Here is an 18989-nt window from a genome sequence, read left to right as displayed (position 1 = left end):
CCAACGCCGGTTAAGCTGTGGGCAATTCCAGTTTTGGGGGGGCCGGGTAGGGTTGAACCCCTCCCTGGGCTGGAGGAGGGGAGCCCCAGTGCCTGCCACCCGCGACCGGGCTCCCGGCCACCCCTGGGGGGGATTTCTAGGGTGAAACCACAGTTAGAAGAATTAAACCATCGAGATGGCAAAAAGGACCCGCTCCCCATCTTCTGCCGGCAACGCAGCACCACCGTCCCCGTCCCTCCTGCCGAGCCTGCGCCGGCGTCACCGCGACCAGCGTGGAAGGGTCACGGGCCCGTGGGACACCGGGGAGGGGGTCGCCGTGACCCCTGGCCAAAGCTGGACCCGCGGGACGCCGAGCGGTGGGACCGCGGTGCGGCAGAAGGTCATGCAGCCCTTCCGCAAAGCAGCAGCTCTCAGGATGGTGTTAATTGGCGCTAACGAGGAGGAGAGGGGCTGGCTTCTACACTATATGGCAGCTGCAGGTAACTTGTATGCTTACACTCCGTTTTCTTTAAAGGTGCTTGGTATAACTTTAGATATATAATATACATGTAATATTGCTAATAGTCAAGCATAAGAATAAAGGTGCAGACATACCATAAATACTGATGCTTTGATTTTACACTATCAGACCTAGATGAATGCAGTTTCCTATTCACATTATAAAGCAGCCCCAAATTCTATAATTTAAAATAGTGTCGTAAACAAAGAGGAGGAAGGAGTCGGTTATGATCTGATCTTCTTAGTCTGTTTTCCTTGGAAAAAATGATCAAAAAATTCTAAGGCACTCAGGAAAGCCGCATACAATCGATGGACTGCTCTGTTCCCACCTTACATTCAGTATTTTAAAGGGGTTGCTTTTTTTTTGTGGGTTTTTTTTGTTTTGTTTTCAGAAGAATACAATCATTACCATATAACATTTTCAAACATATCATTAATCCTCCACACACAGGAAACATTAGTGCAAAATGCTTGCCCTCATCTACCAGATAAGGAAAAACCCATCGCCCTTCACATTTTAGAAGTTTGCCTTCCTAATAATAATAATTAATAAAACAAACAAACCCAAATCAAACAAAAAAAAAAAAAAAGAAGGAAAAAAAAAAGAAAGGAAAAACCCCAAAAATATACAGGAAGTTGTGCTAGGTATAAAAATATATATTTTCACTGTGCAACTTGACTCTCTTCAGACTCTCTGTCCTAAGCCATTCAAGTACTTCTGCTGCTGCCCCCCCGGGGTGGCCCCCCCCGGCCAGGGCCGTCTGTCTGGGCGCGGGTTTGGTCCAGAATTAATACCTAATTAATACCTACAGCCAAGTGCGAACCCCGGCTGGCGGGCTCGGCCTGCTCGCCAAACCCCAGCAAGTGCCGAAAAGGAGGAGGAATCCGTAGCAGTATCCTTAGAGTATGTATATCTGTATCTCCCCACCTATCCGCACAGGCACACCTACACGTCTGCACACAGACACACGCACAAGGGACGACTTCTGATCCGCTCCCGGCTTGCCTCAAACTTCTGGCAAACCCAAACTTTTGGGGAGGTGAAGGGGGATCGGTGTCCTCAGCCAAACCTGACCCCCCCCCCCTCGGGGCCCCGCCAGCCCGGCCGAGCTGCCCCGGAGCTGGTCCCCCAGCAGCCGCTCCCGGGGGGACGGGGACACCCCCTGGGCCAAGGAGCTGGGGCGCTCGCTCTCCTCGGGGGCGGCTGGCTGGGGAAGCAGCTCACCCCAAACTCAGCCCTCTGGTCCCCCCCCCCCCGCTCAGCTTTGTCTTCCTCCCGCGGTGCTGCCGGGCAGGGGACGAGCTGTGCCAGCTCCGGGTTTCGGCAAGAGCGCGAGTTTCGTTTGCCGACGTGGGTAAAGTGCAAATAGAGCCCCCGGCCGCGCTCGTCCCCGCTCCCCAAAGCATCACGCGCTCCCGCACCGGCTCACCGCGCCGCCGCCCGCACCGGCCCCCCCCCACGCCGCTGCGGCACGGTACCCAGGCCGGGGCATCGCGGTCCGCCCAAGCCGTGCCAAAAACCCAGAGCGCTGTGCGAGACGTGGGGCAGAAACCACCCCATCAGTGATTTATTTTTTTTTCCCAGGGCAAGGAGCAGTGGAACAGACGAAGCTCCGGACAGCTTTGTTATTACGATGCAAAAAACTGCTTCAAGTATCGAAGAAAACAAAACAAATGGCCAAAAGTTGGGTTATCCTCTGCCCCCTCCCCCTTTCCCAATGGAAATACAAAGAAGGAAGAAAACCCTGAGCAAAGCGCCGTCTGGATTCAGGAACCAAAGCAGGAAAGAAAAGAAGAGCGCAGCCACCGACGTGCCTCTCGGTGCACCTTGCACTTGTTCGTAGTCCCAAACTCGTTAAAGAACAAGCTGCAAATAGCATTAAAGCAGGCTGTTTAGTCACAGTAAAAATAATAATTAAAAAAGAAAAGAAAAAGAGCCATACTTGGCTTTCACGTCACTGCCCCCATCCCTCCGGGGCACCCCGGCCTCAGCACCCCCACGGGCGCCTGGCGTCCCCCTGCCCGCCCCCAGCCTGGCAGCACCCAGGGTGACGCTGCGGCGACCGGGGACGGGCAGCGACTGCAGCCTGCGGGAGCCGGGTCTGCACGAAGGATTGGGGTCACTTTGGGGGGTTTCTACGGGCAGAGGCGACACAGGCAGGAGGCAGCGTGCGGGGGGCTGAGCTGGTACCCGCTGCCTGGCCAGGCTTCAGGGACACCTCCGGGTCCCATCCTGCACCACCCAGCCGGGGCCACCAAAGCCAACACAGCCCGGGGACATCAGCTTTCAACAGAAAACCCCCCAGAAGTAACTCGCACTGGGCTTTTCACCAGAAGGGCCTGTCCGGAGGGTTAGCAAGAGGCGAAACGCTTCCTTCTCCCCAAAACCTCTTTACAGAAGGGCACAAAGCTCATTTATTTTTTCTTTAAACTTTTTTGCATCCAATACACCCCAAATTATTAAAAAAAGGAGAGCCCAGCCGGCCCTGCTCTGCCTCGGGTGCGGATGCTGCCAGGAGCCGACACTGAGAGCTCCCGGCTCCGTGCCCTTCGGAGCGAGCGCGACGTGCTTTCCGTGCTCAAGGAAACTCCAAAGCCCTTCGCGGGCAGCTGAGGGGGGCTACTCCCCCCCCCAGGAGGTGGCCCTCGGACTCGGTTCGCCCGCCCGCCCCGTCGCCCCGAGGCAGCGGGGTGCAGCGCGGTGACGCGAGCCCATTCGCCCGAGAAGCGGGTGACGTGAAGGTGCGAGCAAGGAGAAGCAAATGAAAAGGAATCGCTCGGAGGGAGGGAGAGAGAGAGAAACCAAACCCAAACCCCAGCCATTTGGGGGAAAAAAACCCGACAACAACCACAACACCAGCCAGGTTCTCCACCTGCATCCCACGCAGTCCTCCCGACACGTGCAAGCCTGAACTCCCACGGAACCATCCCTGCTCCGGGGAACCGGATAAAAATCCCCGAGACAATGGCACCGAGCCCCCGCCAGCCTCCGGCAGCGGCCGGGCACCGCAGCACCCAGCCCCGCAGCACCCACGGCAAGGGGCTCCCTCCGACACCAGAAGCCTTTAATGATTTCCCCCACCCTGTCCCACTTGGCTCGAGCCCTCCTGCTAGAGACGAACGTCGCCAGTCACAGCACCTGCACCCTAACGCACCTCGCTTTCCTGTTAAGTGACGGTAAAACTTTCTTTAGAGGACAAGGTTAACGATGGCTTTACTTCTGAGCTGAGTAATGGATGGGGTGGTGATGATGGGGGGTGGTGGTGGTTGGGGGGGGGGGTGGCTAGCTTTTCTCCTCCCCTTCTTAAAATTAAAAAAAAAAAAAAAAGAAAAGGAAAAAAAAAAAGAAAAAGCTACAATCTTATAGACTAACCTCAGGAATATCAAAAAAGGAGCCCAATATTTTTTTTTTTTAAGTAGGTCGCCACAGACCTAGTCGTTTACAGTATAACGAATGCGATTATTTCCTTCATAAATTTTAAATACAAGCAGAATAAAAATCACATTTTTTTCAGGCAACAGTAGCAGTTCAGTAGGTAAGTGGCTTGATCACATTTTTTGTTTTGTATTAGTAATGCATGCAAGCAGCTTTAGTATTACAGATCCCTTATAGGTCACGAAACGTTTGCTCTCTTTATAAAGTCCCTCCGTAAGTACCATCTTGTCTTCTCACGGGAGTTTCGGGCCGGCTGGAGGAGCCCGAACCTTGTTCAAAAGGTTGCGGAGTGCTTTGGGTATCCGATGCCATAGCATCTGTGGCAGCTGCCTCCTGTATCACAGAGCCAGCCCCTTCGGCATCCTCGTTCTGTTCGAAGGACTGGTTGGATCCATTGCTTAGCTCTACGTTCACTGTGTTAGTTCTCAAGGCTACTATAGTTCCCGAATCACTCCTCCTTTCTGCATAGATTCGCTGCTCAAAGACCTGAGCAGTGTTGGGCTGGAATTCAGGATCCAGGGGGACACTGTTTGTGGTGGAGCCCATGACCGTGCGGTACATCTCCATCCCTTCCGGCAGCATGGACTTAATCTTCGGCAGCCAGCGCTTGCGGACCCGGCGGGCGTTGGTGCACATATCGGCTGCTATAACATTCATCTCGCTTTCCTTAAAGCTCGGGGCAAAATTCTGACAATACACTGCAAAGACAGGGATACATACAGCTGAGGATTCAGAGAAAGCAATACGAAGGCGGCTGCGTGACCACAGCCTCTGCCCCGTCCTGGAGATCTGCCGCAAGACCCAGCACGGGCAGATGCCGGGGAGCGGAGGTTCACCCACGGGCCAGAGCTCTCGCAAGGAGAGACTTACAGACGAGGACTCCTCAGCTCGAGACAGGCACAACTCACAAGAGAGAAAACCAGAAGGCATAAAAACCCCAGGCGGCATGGGGAAGGGGGCTGGAGAAGACCGCTCACTCCCCGGGGACCCGGCGAGCCCCAGAGGCTCCAGCCAGAGCGCAGCACCCATGGCCGCAGCACGCTGGATGGCCAATAGCGGAGATGGACCCAGAAAAAATCAACACAAACTCCTCCCCAGCAGATCCATCACTGGCTCTTAAAACCACGGTGGTGCAGGCACAGCTGCGGGGATGGAAAACGCCAGAGCTGCTCTTGACGGAGCAGAGGAGATTGCCCGAAGGACCGTCCTCTGCCTGCCCTACACCTCGTGCCGGCCACCGCGGGGCCAGCCAGCGCCGCACGGACCTCCAGCCTGCCCAGGGTGGGTGCTCCAACATCCCACCACCACACCATCCCACCACCACACCATCCCACCACCACACCATCCCTCCCACATCAGCTGGCACGGACCCTGCGGAAGCCCAGCAACACCTCGACTGCCGCCCTGCTCCTCTACGGGGGCCAAGCACCTGACGTTATGGAGCAACATCATCACACCGCCATGGTGCGTCATTATCAACTAAAACTTGTGCGCAGGGTATTTCTCTCTAAAATTTGGGCAGTTAGAAGTCATCTTACGCCCTGAAACATGTCAGCGTGTCGTAGGCACTGCCACTGGACAGCGATGCCTTTCCAACCCCTGAAACTCTCTGGAAGCCTCAGCAAGGCCCAAGGCTGGAAGGTCCAGACCCAGGGCTCTCCGGGATGAAGCTGCTAACAGGGCAGCTGTCTCAGGAGAGCGCCACGCAGGGCAAGCACCAACGGCACAGTCTAGTGATTTTGTCTTTATGTATTGAACATCTGCCATCTTAGCCCTTTTCTCCACATGCTACAGATCTCAGAGGGTGGCTGGAAGGCCCCTGGAGTTCAGAACAGCAACAATTAGGGAAAGGAAAGATTTATCTTCCAAATCTTAAAAATAAAAAAATAATTTTAAAAAAATTGCTTAGAGTTTCATTTTCCAGTGCAATAATATTTACATAGAGATTTACTATCCAGAATCCAGCGAGGGTGAGAGGACGCATTGCTTTCCACCGTTTATCAAGCCCACAGTAAACAGGCTTCGCTGCACCACCCCATCAGGGTTTCCTACACCGCCCAGGTCCTCGCGCACCAGCACGCACCTTTTGGCCCGCAGCACGCTCCTTGTATTCAAGGGCGACCGCAAGAGCCAAATACCGAGCCATTGGTTTCTGGTGCCTGCCATAACTAAACAAACTACCTCGACGGAAGGGACAAACCTCTCCTTTTCTTGTACAAAGACCAGGCGTTGGGCAGAAACGTGGACGGGGAAGCAGGTAGTCCTGCACATCCCAACCCCGGCTAACGTTAGGGCGCTGCGTAATCCCGCAAACGCAGGGGATCTCACCTGCGGGACAGCAGGAGGGCTGTGAAACAGCTGAACCTTTGGCACCCCCAGCTCCGAGACGGAGCTCAGCGGCTCTACAGACAGACCGACCCGACTCGCCGAGCTGCGCGGCACAACGCAGAACTTTGCGTGGAGCGCAGATGTTAAAACCAAAAGCTCCTGCTGCTTTATGCAATCTTTTAAACAGGCAATTATTTGCAGCAGGGCTCCCATTTTATGGTTTTGGATTTTTTTTTTAAAAAAAGAAGTTTACAAAATATATTCAAGGAAAGAGAATCCCAGAGTGGTTTGGGTGGGAAGGCACCTCAAAGCCCATCCAGTTCCACCCCCTGCCATGGGCAGGGACACCCTCCACTAGCCCAGGTTGCCCAAAGCCCCATCCAACCTGGCCTTGAACACTGCCAGGGAGCCAGGGGCAGCCACAGCTTCTCTGGGCACCCTGTGCCAGGGCCTCAGCACCCTCACAGGGAAGGATTTCTTCCTCCTGCAGCTTCAGGCCATTCCCCTTGGCCTGTCACTCCCTGCCCTTATCACCAGTCCCTCTCCAGCTTTCCTGGAGCCCCTGCAGGGACTGGAAGATGCTCTAAGGTCTCCCTGCAGCCTTCTCTTCTCCAGGCTGAACAACCCCAACTCTCTCAGCCTGTCTCCATGGTAGAGGTGCTCCAGCCCTCAGACCATCACAGACTGTAAACCCTCCCAGAAAGGCCACCAGCCAGACGTGGAGCAGACCCTCCCACGCTACCAGGGCTGAAGCAGCCAGCAGATTCCCTGATTCCCGGGGACACGTTTACTGCTGAAGACCAACAGCCCCAAAAAGCACCGAAAAGCACGGCTGCTCTCGGGCACCGACACGGCCCGGGCACCGCGGGACAAGCACCTCCGAGAGATGCACCGAGGGTGTCTTTGGGAGATGGAGCGGAGCTCTAGGCTCTGCTCCTGTAAATCTGGGCATTTGGCAGAGCCCTGCACTCAGCTGAACCCGAATGTGAGCTGGAGTCCCAGGGCATAAAAGCCAGCCCACAGGGACGGCTTGTTTCAGTGGTTCCAAGCTCTGAATGTTGCCAAAACCGTAATTTCAATTTCCTTCTTAGAGCACCTATCAATAAAATAATTAACTGCAAAATCAGTGCCTTGAAATACAGTAAAACAGTCAAATAGCAATAATGTTTTATATTAAGATACCGCCAAACAAATAAAAAAAAAAAAAAAGGATGTCAGCCCCCTCAAAAATGATGCAAAATAAATTAATTTTCCTATAATCTAATTTCAACAGATATAGTTCCCATATTACGCAACAGAGATGGCTTTCCCTGCTTAGGTTTGGGCTTTGCTCACGGCATGCTGTTCCAACAGAGCAGCAATAAATCTCTTTCCTTACATTTGACTGCATTAAGAACCCTGCTGTCCAGGGGCTTCCTGCTGGGATCGCTCGTGGAGGACCGGATTCCAGTTCCGCAGCTGTTGGCAAGCGTGTTCCTGCAAGAAAGGCAAAGGAAGATCCTTACACCGGGGACTCCGGGGGACAGCCGCTGCCTCGTCCTCTTCCCCGTAGGTCCGTACGGAGGCATCATCGCGCTACACGATTTTAAGGCAAGGAATTGGAAACCCTGGTGCTCGCGTTCAAGCGTCATCGAGAAAAAGCACAGTGCAGCATACAGAGAGGATGAAGCGCTCACGACACATTATCTGTTAACACGGTTAAAACACCGGAAAATAAACTGAATCCCTTGGGAGAGCGCAAAGAGCAAGAGGACGTACCGATCAAAGAAGGTGGCCAGAAGACGTCTCAGAAGGACCTTGTGTTTGACACCGGCACATAAGTGGCAATTCATCAGCTGCCCCCGGGTGATGTAAACACCTGAGCCTGGAAGGGCCGGAGAGGGAGAATTCAGAATTAAACCCTTGTCTCGCTGACAGCATCGCCTCCGAGCCGCCACCACACTGCTGCTCCTGCGCCGGTCGCCCTGACCTGGTGTGACACGGAGGGAGCGGGCGCTTCACGTGCTGCTACGAAAACCCGACGAGGAGAGCAGGATTTTTTGGAAGAGCCTAGCAGGGATGGTTATCGCGGTCCGTCAGGGCCTTGCCAAGTCCCGGGTAATAATAATTCCTAATTTTATCCATACAGAGAGGAAGTCTACGGAAACGAAATGAAAGGACTCTTTTTTTTTTTTTTTTTTTCCAAAGACACACAGTGCAAGGCTTTATTCTGTGATTTTATATGTACTGATCAGATTATTTATTCTTTCTGAAGGAAGAAAACCCCAATCCATTTGGCCTTTTCTTTTCTCAAGTGAAAGACTGTAGAACGTATAACTAGAAAGAAAGGAAAAAAAACCCCGTCTAGCACAGAAAAGGTACTCGGTTACACTACAGACCTGTTTCCAAAAACCCCAGCCCATCACCTCTTGATACTTCTGGTGAGCAGGGAATTTTCCTTCTAACGCACAGGAGCTGCTGACTTTGAAATACCCTGCCTTTACGGATGTTCTCCAGCAGAACGAGGAGCCCCTGCCAAAGCGGCTTCACACGTCTAGGGGTTTGGCAGCGCTTTACAGCAGGTTTCTTATCAAACACTTTGACTTTGCACATAGCTCACACAGACCAAACCGTTCCAGCCTCAGCGCTGGCATGCAGGGAGAGGTTAGCCTGTTTTTCAAGCTTACTGTTATACGAGAGGGTTTTGGTATTTGCTTTTAATTAAGAATAAATAATGGGTTGTATCTGGATCCAGAATACGCTCTGTTCTCAAGATACAAAAACATCTATTGGAGAAATAAAATTACCTCCTGGATTTCCAGGAAAGCCTACAGATGACTGTCCCTCATCTTCCGGACGAAGCCAGAGCTGCAGAGCAGCCCACGCCGACGGGCTGCGCAGGGGCAGGCGCCCAGCAGCTCCCCGAGCCCGCCCCTCTCCCCAGGACAGGCAGCTGCCTGCACTTTCCCCGCTGCCGCAGGCAGCCCAGGCACCGGCTCTGCCCCAGAAAAGAGCAAGCATCACTCCCGATGTGAGCGGTCCTGCTTCTCGCCATGCTCCACGCGCGGTACCTGTCCATCAGATGTACTGCGGTGACTGCAAGGCTTGCTGAAGACCCTCTCGGAGAGAGCTGCTGAAGTTTGCAGAATCAATTTTGGCACAAAAAATTGGAGACAAATGGAAAATACTCTGAATGGAGAGTTGAGGAAAACTTTTGCTGCGGGATCCTCCCGCGTGCTCTGGGGTCAAGCTCTGCCCCAGGACTCACCAGGCTGGAGACAGCAATTAGCTGCGGAGCCTTTCCTTGGCAGCGCTATGTTGAGAGATAAGCCATCAGAGGCAACACCAGACGCTACCGAGGGTAACTTCACTTTAATAAATAAAAAATAACCGAGGCAGCCACTATCGGTTAGAGATATTAATCTACTTTTTTTCCAGATTGAAAAATGTAAATCAAGCAGAGCTGCCTCAAGCCAATTTGCAGCTCTCACTGTGAAAATAACCTACACTACTTGATGGGTTTAAGAAGTCTCACATAAAATGTAAATGGGTACAAAATGAATATTCCAGATACAAAATAAATACTTGTGGTTGTACACTGTGTTACAGCGTGTGGTTTTACTCCTGCCTTCCGTCAAAGACCCATCCTTGATCTGACGGAAACCTTTCTGGGCATCCTCTGAAATCCACATTCCTTCTACAGACTGAAAATAAAATCGTGCTACTCACCAAGAGATAAATGACCAGAAAGAAAAGGCAACTGATTTGGATTGATTGCACTGCCACGTGTCCTTTTTGTACCAAGGGCTTTACAGGTATTAATTAGAGCTCCTCGCCCGGGCAGCAGGTACGGGCAGTGGTGCAAAGATCGCTTCATCTCAACGTAGCTACATCCAAGGGAAAAAACTTCACGACAGCACAAGCTATAAGCTGAGAGAACTACCGCAGCAAAGAGAAGCTGGGGGGAACTTATAAAAGCAGAATATAATTATTTAAACTGGAATTTGATCTGGACAGCCCAATTAAACATCTGTTTTCTACGCAGCACTCGGGTACCCGGGCTGCAGGCTGGCACGGTTACCAGATTTCACTCTTCATCCAGCTCTACACCACCAGTATCATTAAAAGCTGAACGGACCATCTTCCACCTCAAGTTGGGCATAACTCCTGCACAGCGTAGTGAATTCTCCTGATATTGTAAATTCCCCCCCAAATGAAAATAAAGATAGAAGAAAGGACCAAACCCAATTCCTTCTCTTCCTTCGTACTGCAGCGTTTCACAGTTTAGTAACACCCCCAATTTAAAAAAACAAACAAACAAACAACTTTTACAGGTTTTTCAAAGCTTGCTCGCTGACACAAATTTTATCTCCATTGCTTTGTAAATCTTATAATGCAATGGGTTTTTTGGTTTGGTTTTTTTAGATCTGTGCATCTAAATCAAAACACAATTGCGATGCAGCCCACACCAATCAGGAAGAACACAAGCTGGAGAATTCAATTAAAATGCTAAATTAATTCAATTGAATAAATCCTGTTAATGACACATTTTTCTATCAGCAAATTAAAGGAAACTTAGAACTTTTTAAAAGATGATTGGTGATGAATAATCCAGAAAGACACAGCAAGGGCACACAAGATGCACGACTCCAGCAACGGTACAAGATGAAGAACCCATTTCAAGAAGGCAAACATCCGTGATCCCAGGCATTCTCGAGCAAAGAAAAGCTGTCCCTTCCTTACCTGCAACGAGCTCAAGTTTTTCTCCAGGATCTCCCTCTGAGTAGAGTTTTGGGTGGCAACGGTACCCGATTTGACTGATAAGACTGGCTGGGAGAGCAACTAGATCCCGTCGTATGAGGACACAGGAGCGGTTCTCCAGTGGGATCTGCTCCGGCTTCTCTTGAGCAACTTAAAAACGAAAAGGGAAAACCATTAAAACAGTTTATTATGCAGGCACAACATTAACAGAAGGCCAGATTTTGATTTTTTCACGTAGCTCTTGGAAATAGTCCTCCCTCCAGAAGCACCACCATTCGCCAGGGCTATCGGGAAAGATCCCCGGGTCTCCCCCACCACCTACCACAGCAGTCTTGTGGGCGCGTTCGGGTTCTGCGGAGGGATTCTTGGAATCTAATTACGCTTTAACTTTTCCTAAGTTAATCATTTATGAAAACGGGCAACTCTGCACAGCTGGCATCGTTCTAGAAACGCAGCATACGGAGCTGGCTTCCCCAAACACTCCCAGAAGAACGGCAGATGACTTCACCGGGGGTTTCTAAAACAGGCAATCAATTGCCCAAGTTTGATAAATACCTGCATCAGTACCATAACTACTTCTCTTGATGTGGTTTTTTTTTCCTTCTGAAGTTAAAAGTCAGACTCTGCAGATACCCCCTGCACTGAGAAAGGTCATCGTTACTCCTCCGAGGACGGCACCTCCCGCAAGCTCCAACTCACCTCCTGAAGCACCTTCTCTTACTCTGCCTTTCGCAGGCTAACTTCTCCTCTCATTAACAAGAGACCCCATCCAACAAGCCAAAAAAATGTTATTAAGCTGTGGCTTCAAAACCAAATTACCAGGTTTTGCTGGGACACGGCCGTGGCTTCACTTCATGCCCTGACGTACCACCCCCGGAGCCCGTCAGCAACCATTAACGTCGAAAAGCTGAAACTACCGAGCTGTACTACCAGCGCCGTGCAAGCCTGGGTCTTGTGGGCATACAGAGGATTCACTTTCTAAAGCACATTTACAGTGCAAGTCCACAGGTTTGCTTAAAATTACAATTTTTGACAGCAAAAGAGGCTGACACGGGTGTACATCAATCAACTCCAGCTGCAGTGGGACACGGTGGGAGCAGTTACAGTTCTGAATGGCAGCCCAGCTCTACAATGATCCATCTTTTTTCCCAAAACTGTTTGATAACGTGGCACGTGCCACGCATAAAATCAAACCCAGCTCTGTGCTTCAATATCTGTGAATACAGAGAGAAGAAAAAAAAAAAATCCCAGCAATTAGCGTTTCTGAACTCAAAATGTCTCCTACTCAAGAGGTGTCTTTTCCTGCAATTATTTTGGTGTTCTGGGGGGACATTTTTCCACTCTCTAGATAAAATAACAAGTTTTGCAGACTTGTTGCTGCAGTAACCAAAGGGCGATGGCTCCCGTACAATGGGAGCAGTGTTCTAACTAGGACATGACCCGCGACGCTGCGCGGTGCCGTGGCGTCCTATCGCAGGCGCGGGGCTGGAAGCATCCCCGCTCTCACCGCTCCTCCTGCCTGGAGCACCAGGAGGACGGCTCCTGCTCGCGGAGCTGCACCTCGGCAGAGCAGCGTTTCCTTCAGCGGGCAAGGACCAACAGCAGCAGAACAATTCCCGTGATGTTTTAAAACTAACTCCTCTTGCCATCACGGCCCGATTATCTATGCAAGGCGGCAGGGCTTTGGGGCGCCGACGTGCAGCCCCTCTGACACGCGGACTTTCCACCAGCCGCGGTGTTTCCCCGTTCAACAGCGCTCCCAAGCACCCAGACACCCTCTCCTCGGAGATGGGCGTCATCATCTGCTCATGCAGAAGGAGCATCTAAAAGACCTGCTAATATTTCTGATGCTTTCAAAGAGTGATAAGCAGAGTGTATCTATTGAATACCAGTATTTTTACCAGCTTAAACAAACCAAAAGCAGATGGGCATTAGGTGTGGGGGAACCAACGCCCAGGCAGGCTACAGCAAAGGGCCACTGCAAAATAAATGCAAATCCCGAGGGCAGAGGAAGCAGCAGGTCTGGAGGACACCACCGCGCGGAGTCCTCTGCGGGTTACGCACCGGCTGAACTAAGAGGGAGAATCCCTTACACCACGTAGGAGCTATCGTTCTGCCGATAAATCCCAGAAACCAGACTGGGACGTCCAAGGTCCTCAAGAGCAGCTACAAAAGGTAGCAGCATTCACCTTTGGGGGTAAAATAGAATTTGGCAACAGCTTTTTGTGCTAAACGCAAGTCCCCGAGCTGTCGGGCGACAGGGCAGGCGAGGACGAGGCCATGCCCGTGCACGGGGGTCCTGCTAATTGCAGGCAGCTCGTCAGGGCGAGCGCTCCGCAGCACCGGGCTCTCGGTGAAGCCACCGCTTCAGCTGCCCAGCACGAGCAGGAAAACCATCGCGACCCCTCACAAGCACAACGCTCTGCCCAGGTTGTGCAAAACTGCATTTTTATTATTTAATTTCGACATTTAACTAATGACTCGGGTCAAAAGCACCCACGATATTCATCACCACCTAAAAACCAGCAGACGTTAAGCTGCTGAAGGGAAGCTGGGCAGGCTGGTACGGATTCTCAGAAACTTTCTCAGAGGTATCCAGTTATTTTTTAAGCGATATAAAGGCTGTAGGTCTCCAGGGAAGAAGTTGCACTCAACACCCCAAAGGGGATGGAGTTCAGAGGCAGGTGAAGGCCGTCGCAGCTCGTGACCCAATATTGCTGTAACGGCAAGAGAAGAGAACTCAGACTCGACCGGCTGTCAGCCATGCCCTCCTCCTGCCCGCGTCTTCATCAAGACTGAAGAAATTAAACACCTTCAAGATCCAAGTGGCAAACAGCCACAGCGGACAAGGACAAACCTACCTGCTCTACCATTCTCCATAGGCAAATGCTCAATAAAAAACCAATTTTGTAGCCAAAGAGATCACAGAATCCCAGAGTGGTTTGGGTGGGAAGGGACCTCACAGCCCACCCAGTGCCACCCCCTGCCATGGGCAGGGACACCCTCCACTAGCCCAGGTTGCCCAAAGCCCCATCCAACCTGGCCTTGAACACTGCCAGGGAGCCAGGGGCAGCCACAGCTTCTCTGGGCAACATCCCGAGGCAGCAATAATGGGCAAGATCCTAAGGTAGCAGTAACGAGGCGGGCAAGAGAAAGATCAGCACAAGCGCCGTGTCCACGCTACCTTCCCGCAGAAACGTTGAAGGATTCGGTGTCAAACCTGCTCCCTGAAAGAAAAGCAGCTTTTCCGGAAGACAACGCTGCCACGCTGGCTGGTGACAACCCTGCCTCGAAGAAATTCTTTGCTTTTGAAGACATTTCACTTCCTACACATGCAGCCATCAAGAAGTTTACATTTATTCCTGTGAAATCAAATACTTCACAAAACAAACTAAAATTCGGGCTAAAACGACCAAGTGTAACTCAATCCACTATTCTATTTTGGTTGCATCTGTCCTGCTGGCTCGCTGTCTGTAACTCTCTTATTAAACATGGGCATGAATCATTTTTTTGGACTTTGTTTCCATTAAAGCATTAGCACAAATTCAACGATACTAAACAAAAAACGACCGAAGATTGAGGCCTTTCAGTGCCACCTCAATTCAGCAGATAGCAATCGGTTATGTAAAGAAGCAGGATACAAGAGACACTTTGGTCCCATGTTTTCAAAGAAAGCCAGTCTGTTTGGCCTTTATGCTCTGAAGAACAGGATAGTATTCGCTTCTAATTAATTTGTATCTTCAGAGGGCAGCGGCTCCTTCCCTTTGAATGAAAGGGCAAACAATGTGAAGTATTGTTTAATACAGTTTTGTTCTCAACCAAGAAAGGAGCCTACCAGCTAGCGGAGAGGGGCAGGAAATCATTACAGAGGAAGCAATGCGAGCTGCCAGCCAAACACTGGTATATTTTATTTATTCAGATATACACTTTGATCTCAAACCTATATGGATGCTGCAGCTGGCAACAAGTGGTCCAGAATGGGAAATATCCCCGGGTTTTCTGGCTGAAGAAGCAACCTCAAGCCAACTCATCAGTGTGTGCTCAGAGGAAAGCCGGAGTCGCGGGAATCACCGGTGCTCCACGGCTCCGGGCTTTGCGTGATGCTTGGGGCACGTGTCCTCCTTGTCCCTAGAACGTACCGTCCGGCTCAGAGGTCTGTTACACCACCTTCCTGCTGAGCCCACGATGGTTTCGGTGACGCCAGGACGGTTGCGTGTCCCACCCAAGGTGCCTGGGACCAGAGATGCTGAGCCCACAGAGCTCCCGTTAACCCTCATGGGTGATGGGCAACAAGCTGCTCAAGGCCTGGCAGCGCTGGGAATTGCTGGCCACGCACCGGGCACCACTATTGACTGATTTCCTTAGCTCCTGACAATCCAAACACCAGGGCTTCAAAATTATTCATGAACACCCAATTCCTACCAGTCTGGGTTCTCCTCTTGACCACTTACTAGATACAAACTTCAACATACTCCTGTGGGTAAGAAACGACTATTTCTGGTTTAGGAATGGGATTCCGAGATACAGAAATATCCGAGTGACGGACCCTCACCCAAACATTAACATTTACAGAGCCCCAACGCGGAACCACAAGTCACGAGCCCTGGTCCACCACAATGGCTACAAAACCATCTCCATCTCCTCCAGCACCAGTCACCACGTATGCAAACGCGTGGATAATTCTCCCCCGTTCTCTACACAGCAAGAAGTTTCTTTCCAAATAGCAGTATTTTACAAACATTTTTATCCCATTAGCCTATTTTCCACTGGCAGTGGGACTACCCCAAAAATAGCATCCCCACCGCAGCCCCGGCATCGCCAGCATCTGCCTGCGTACGTAAACCTGCACCACAGAGGACGCACGCACGCACCGTGGGACAGATATATGATGTAGTCCCAACTGGGATGGTTTACGTTTTACGAATAGTACATTTATAACAATGTACCGGAATGCAGAGATTTGATTTGTGACCTATTTATACAGGGAGGTAATCTGGAATTAGTATAGGAAAAATATTACTGGTTTATAAATACCCCTATCTTGCCTTCGCTTCAGATCTCAGCCAGGAGTGAAACATCTGCCAGCCTAAAATTAAACATCTGTGTTTTACGGTGAGGAAACAGGGACTGGAAGTTTAATGCCAAAAAAGGCCAGAGGCTGCGCGCCCCCGGCATGGGGCTCTGCCTTCCTCCGGCTGCTCAGCGCCACCGATCCCCATGCCGGAATGGGCGATGCCGGCGCCGGCCGGCTCCCATCGGCACGCAGCGGCGCTTCCAGCAGCGGGGCTGTTTGCAACCCTCAACAAAAAGCCAAAGGAAAAGAGCTCTGGTGAATAAACAGGGCATCCTCTCTTGACCACTTCATTTCCTAAAAATAACACTAGCTCTTTGCTCGCGAGCATCCCCCGCACGCAGCACGGTGTCAGACCGGCCACCGCACGGCACTGGTCCTCGCAGGATCAGATCACCATTCCACAGCTGGAACCAGCTACTCTCTCACGGCTGCAATTACCTGGCGTCGCGAGCCACGACGTAAATTGTTGCAGCGGGTCGTTCCCGGGCTCGATTCGGGATGCCGCACGGGCTGTGCCGGAGCCGCTCATTACGGATTCTGGGTTGTTTCTTGCCCTCTATCCTTACTGTCAGGAATCAGAGGCCAGGAGAGAAAACTATTCTCTCAGCTAATTACCACAACTATTCTATAATGGCTATTTTAGATGAATTTTTAATGAAGCGTGCTCTTGTCAGTTTGGGATTTCATAACTTTCAAGTCCAGCCTTTACATTCCAGCCATTCACTGCATAAAGATTTTTTCTCTCCTCTGCAAACGGGTGCAGCAGCAGCAGGGGAGGAGGACGGACCCTCGCGCAACTTCGCTTGCGCCTGTCAAAATTAAATTAACTGCATCTGCTAAGCAGCGAGCTGACTGACAAGAACACGGTTCAGTGTAGAAAAACGCCGAGCATCTGCAAGTCCTGCTGAAACCCACTTCAGATCAGGCCCACGACGCTGTAATTAACAAGGATAAAAATACTTTGCTTTTGTTTAATATTTTCTGGAGTTGTGCATTCCTCAGATCAGATGCTAGAAACCTCATTAAGTCTCACTCGTGTCCTCAAGGCCCACATGTTCTGCACGACCAGACCTAGTTACAGAATAAGGAGCCATTTTACCACGATGCTCCCAGCCTGCCACAGCAGCAGGCAGACATGGGGACAGTGGCAGTGACACTGCGGCCACCAAACGTGGCCGGAGGCCGGTGGGAGCTGACGCGCCTCTTCCTACATCCCTCTGCAAGCTGCCACCCCGTCTACTGACACCTACACCTAGCCCTCCCATCAGCCTGTGTTTAAGACTGGGCTTATCCCTTCGTTCATCTGCTTCTCCTTTTGCAGGTCCAACACTTGTCCTGGTCTGTCACACCAGTGCCACCACCGCATGGTCCATCACACCAGTGTCACCATTGCATGGTCCGTCACACCAATGTCACCACCGCATGGTCCGTCACACCAGTGCCACCACCACAGGAGACACATCACTTAACGAGACCTCCTCCTCACTCCCTCTTCTACCATTGCCTTGGCCAAGGTGATGATGAGCTCCTTGTCTCTCTGACCCCAGCTTGGGAGATTCACCTTGGTTCTGACTATAAAGAGGTGAACAAAAATAAATAAATCCCCCCAGCCTTGGGGCAAGGGGAGGCTTCCTGACCCCCCGGGCTCGGGGGGGTCCTGCCCCACTCTGCCTGGCCTTGGGAGCTTGGGTGGGTGGTGATGCTCAAAGCAGGTGATGCTCAAGGGAAGCGAAGAGCATCAGCCACCAGCGTCCCACTGCAGACTCGCCGGCATTAGCTCAGTCAACGCTTCGGCCGGGGAATGAAAAAGCAGAGAAAATGAAGGAGAAAAAAACCCAACACAACCCTCTCTGAAATTCAGGGCTTCATCTGCTGTGCTCTTCTCTGGCTTTGTTTTTGTTTTTACAAACGGGGCTCCTGGAAACCTTGGCAATCACTATTTTAAAGGGCTCCCCCCTCCCCCAGGCCTTTGTGAGGCTGTCGGGATCTACATGCCAGGAGCGGGATTAGCTGGCTTTCTCTCTTCCATCTTATGGTTTTATTATTCTGCACCTTTTGAGGGTACAGTTTATCCCGAGTAATTAAAACACAGTTAGCTGTACAAGCCCAAACCATAATGGAATAGCTTAGGTTTTATTTTTTTTAATCTCTTTTTTTTGTGCACCCTCTTTTCCAGGAAGCCTGATACTATAGCCGGCTTATTTAAAACAGGAAACTCCCTTGAAACGTGCTGGTGCAGAAGAGATATTTTAGCAGAAATGCGGTATATTAGAGCCTTACAGCAGGGCCGGGCGGCACCGTGCTCCCGACTCGCCTCCTCCCCGCACGGCCCCTGCCTCAGCATCACGGCACGGTTCAAGTCTTCCCCCTACAGAAACCAAGCAGGAAAACTTTATCGTGGGATGCCCGGCTCCGGCGTGAGGGCTGGGTGGCCACGGCATCACCAGCGACACCCGAGAAAGCTGCTCCTATTTTCCCTTTTCCAACTGGGATGACTCCCGCGCCGCAAGAATTACGTACAGCCTAATAGCTCCTGCACCGTCCCGGGGCTGGTCCTGCCCTCGCCTTCTGTATTTATTTTGTTCTGTTTCTGCACGAACTGGCCCGGTGACGGGGAAGGAAAACGCCGTGTCCAAGGGTATCACCCCATTGCTCCGAGGACGAACGCCGTGAGCCCCAGCAAACCCGCGTTACTCACCGCACGCTCTACAGCGGGGAAGTGCGAAGCACAATAAAAACAAAACCAGCCCGATTTCTCTTCGCTCTGACTCTAACAGCAGCCGGGGCACGGGTGGGCAGCTGGGGAGGGGACCCCGACCTCGTCCCCATCCCCTGGTCCCACTCCTCCTCGCCCACCCGGTACCAGCCGCTGGGACCAGACGTGCGGCCAAGAGCAGACAGGCTTTTGAGGCT

General features: G+C 51.6%; 1 protein-coding gene across 9 annotated transcripts in view; it reads right to left on the bottom strand.

Moving 5' to 3' along the window:
* Positions 1-2065: 2065 nt before the first annotated feature.
* Positions 2066-18989, bottom strand: part of NACC2 (NACC family member 2) — a 61328-nt gene continuing 44404 nt past the window's right edge. For all 9 annotated transcript variants that reach the window (XM_075772885.1, XM_075772881.1, XM_075772879.1 and 6 more), the window contains 4 exons: positions 10985-11152; positions 8021-8126; positions 7641-7738; positions 2066-4632 (listed from right to left, as the gene is read on the bottom strand). In XM_075772885.1, the coding sequence (XP_075629000.1) occupies positions 4133-4632; positions 7641-7738; positions 8021-8126; positions 10985-11152 (872 nt within the window). In that variant the 3' untranslated portion in view covers positions 2066-4132. The remainder of the gene's footprint in view (positions 4633-7640; positions 7739-8020; positions 8127-10984; positions 11153-18989) is intronic.

This window comes from Balearica regulorum, chromosome 20 (genome assembly GCF_011004875.1).
Source record: "Balearica regulorum gibbericeps isolate bBalReg1 chromosome 20, bBalReg1.pri, whole genome shotgun sequence".
Lineage (NCBI taxonomy): Eukaryota > Metazoa > Chordata > Aves > Gruiformes > Gruidae > Balearica > Balearica regulorum.
This window is presented reverse-complemented; position numbering and strand designations above follow the sequence as displayed.